Below are 1,661 nucleotides of genomic sequence, written 5' to 3' on the forward strand. Positions count from 1 at the left end.
AACCACATCACTATTAGGACCATATTTCATTTGTCAGAAAAGCGGCATTTGAAGCTCAGTGCTTGACTTACCATTTTGTCCCTTCCCCGTTTTTTCTTACTTTCATTGTTGGGAGCTGGAGGTTATATTTGCTGGCTAGTGTCAATTCCTTTTTATTCTATGGCACCGGTGCTATATTTCTAATGTATTTGACATGTATTTGCAAGAACCATTAGGCCTACTCGCCATCAGGTGCATAACTCTGATATCTCTACTCCCCATGTGCAGTGAGCCAGAGATTGATATATTTGAATCAATTGATAGGAAAAGGCGTGAAGAAGAGATGGTAATCATGCCAGTACTTTATTCCAGGCTATTTAATTCTCTCATTTTCTGGATGGATATCCTGCTAATCCGGTTGAAAAGTTATTCACCCAATTAGTTTATCATCATTTACTAATTCACGCTTGGTAATGCAGGAAGTCTGGAAGAAGTTGTGTTCAGAAAGTGTAACACAAAGTTCAGAGCCCATTCCTCCTTTGCCCTCTCGGCTTCTTACTGATGAAGACTTGAAACCATTTTATGAAGCAATGAAAATAAATGATAAGCCAGCTGTGGCTCCTAACCCTGGGTTAAAACGGAAAGGTGAGAGTCTTGGGGGCCTTGATATCCAACATTATGGACGTGGAAAAAGAACAAGAGAGGTTGGTTATACTTTTGGAGACTGCAGGCACTTGCAACCGTATTTTTTTTTATCAATGCTTATACTATCTGTAAAATAATTTATTATCCATTAATTTGATCATTTTAATTATTGTTCTTCCTTAGGTTCGCTCATATGAAGAGCAATGGACAGAAGAGGAATTTGAGAAAATGTGCCTTGCTGAGTCTCCTCAATCACCTATTCCAAGGGAAGAAATTCAGGAAAAGAAATTGCTTCCAGTCTCTGGCAGTTGTCCTGCTCCTGTTGTTGCCATTGGTGAAATACAAACACCAGCACCGGATCAATCTCCTCCCCAGCAGCCTGCGCAAGAACTTCCCCAACAGCCTGCCCAAGAACTTCCGCAACAGCCTGCACAAGAGCTTCCCCAACAACTTGTTGGGCCGATAGTTCAACAAAGCCCTGTGACCGTGACTCCGCCATCTAAACGGGGCCGCGGAAGGCCAAGGAGGACAGCAGTAGTGACTGAAATCTCACCGTCCCCTGTCGTTCTTTCAGCAACCGCAGCTGTAAAGGTGGATAGCATATCAGTTGCAGAAAATACTTCTACCAGTCAGGCAACTTCTGGGCCTGTTTCTGTGTCCATTCCTTGTGCTTCCTCTGTGGAAAGTACCAGTGCAACTATCCTAGAGAGTGCTACTGCTGTTGCTCCTTGCCATCAGCCAGTTGTTCCTTCTGTTGCTTCTCTGTCTGGTCCTCCTTGTCCTCCTACAAGTGGGCAGGGTAGGGGACGAGGTAGAGGGCGAGGTCGAGGTCGAGGGCGAGGTCGGAAGGTTGAAAATGGAGGAGAAGCTCCAGGGCGTAGAGGAAAACGACAGAGTGTTACAACAGAGGCGTTTCTCTCCCCTCCAACTCAAGCAATAAGTGAGCCTGTCTCGGCAGCACAAGGTGTGAATGTTTTGAGCTCTTCAAGTCACCATATGCCTCCAACACCTCCCTCAATGGGAAAGCCTGATCTGGT

The 1,661-nt window shown here is 45.1% G+C and overlaps 1 protein-coding gene across 1 annotated transcript; it reads left to right on the forward strand.

Moving 5' to 3' along the window:
* Nucleotides 1-178: 178 nt before the first annotated feature.
* LOC109208006 (chromatin structure-remodeling complex protein SYD-like) lies at nucleotides 179-1,661 on the forward strand (the record flags this gene model as incomplete). Its single annotated transcript, XM_019371005.1, is given in 3 exon segments — nucleotides 179-325; nucleotides 459-683; nucleotides 808-1,661. Coding segments are annotated over 3 exon segments (1,211 nt in total), but the record flags the coding sequence as incomplete, so codon positions are not given.

The sequence above is a fragment of the Nicotiana attenuata genome, unplaced genomic scaffold, assembly GCF_001879085.1.
Source record: "Nicotiana attenuata strain UT unplaced genomic scaffold, NIATTr2, whole genome shotgun sequence".
NCBI classification, from domain to species: Eukaryota; Viridiplantae; Streptophyta; class Magnoliopsida; order Solanales; family Solanaceae; genus Nicotiana; species Nicotiana attenuata.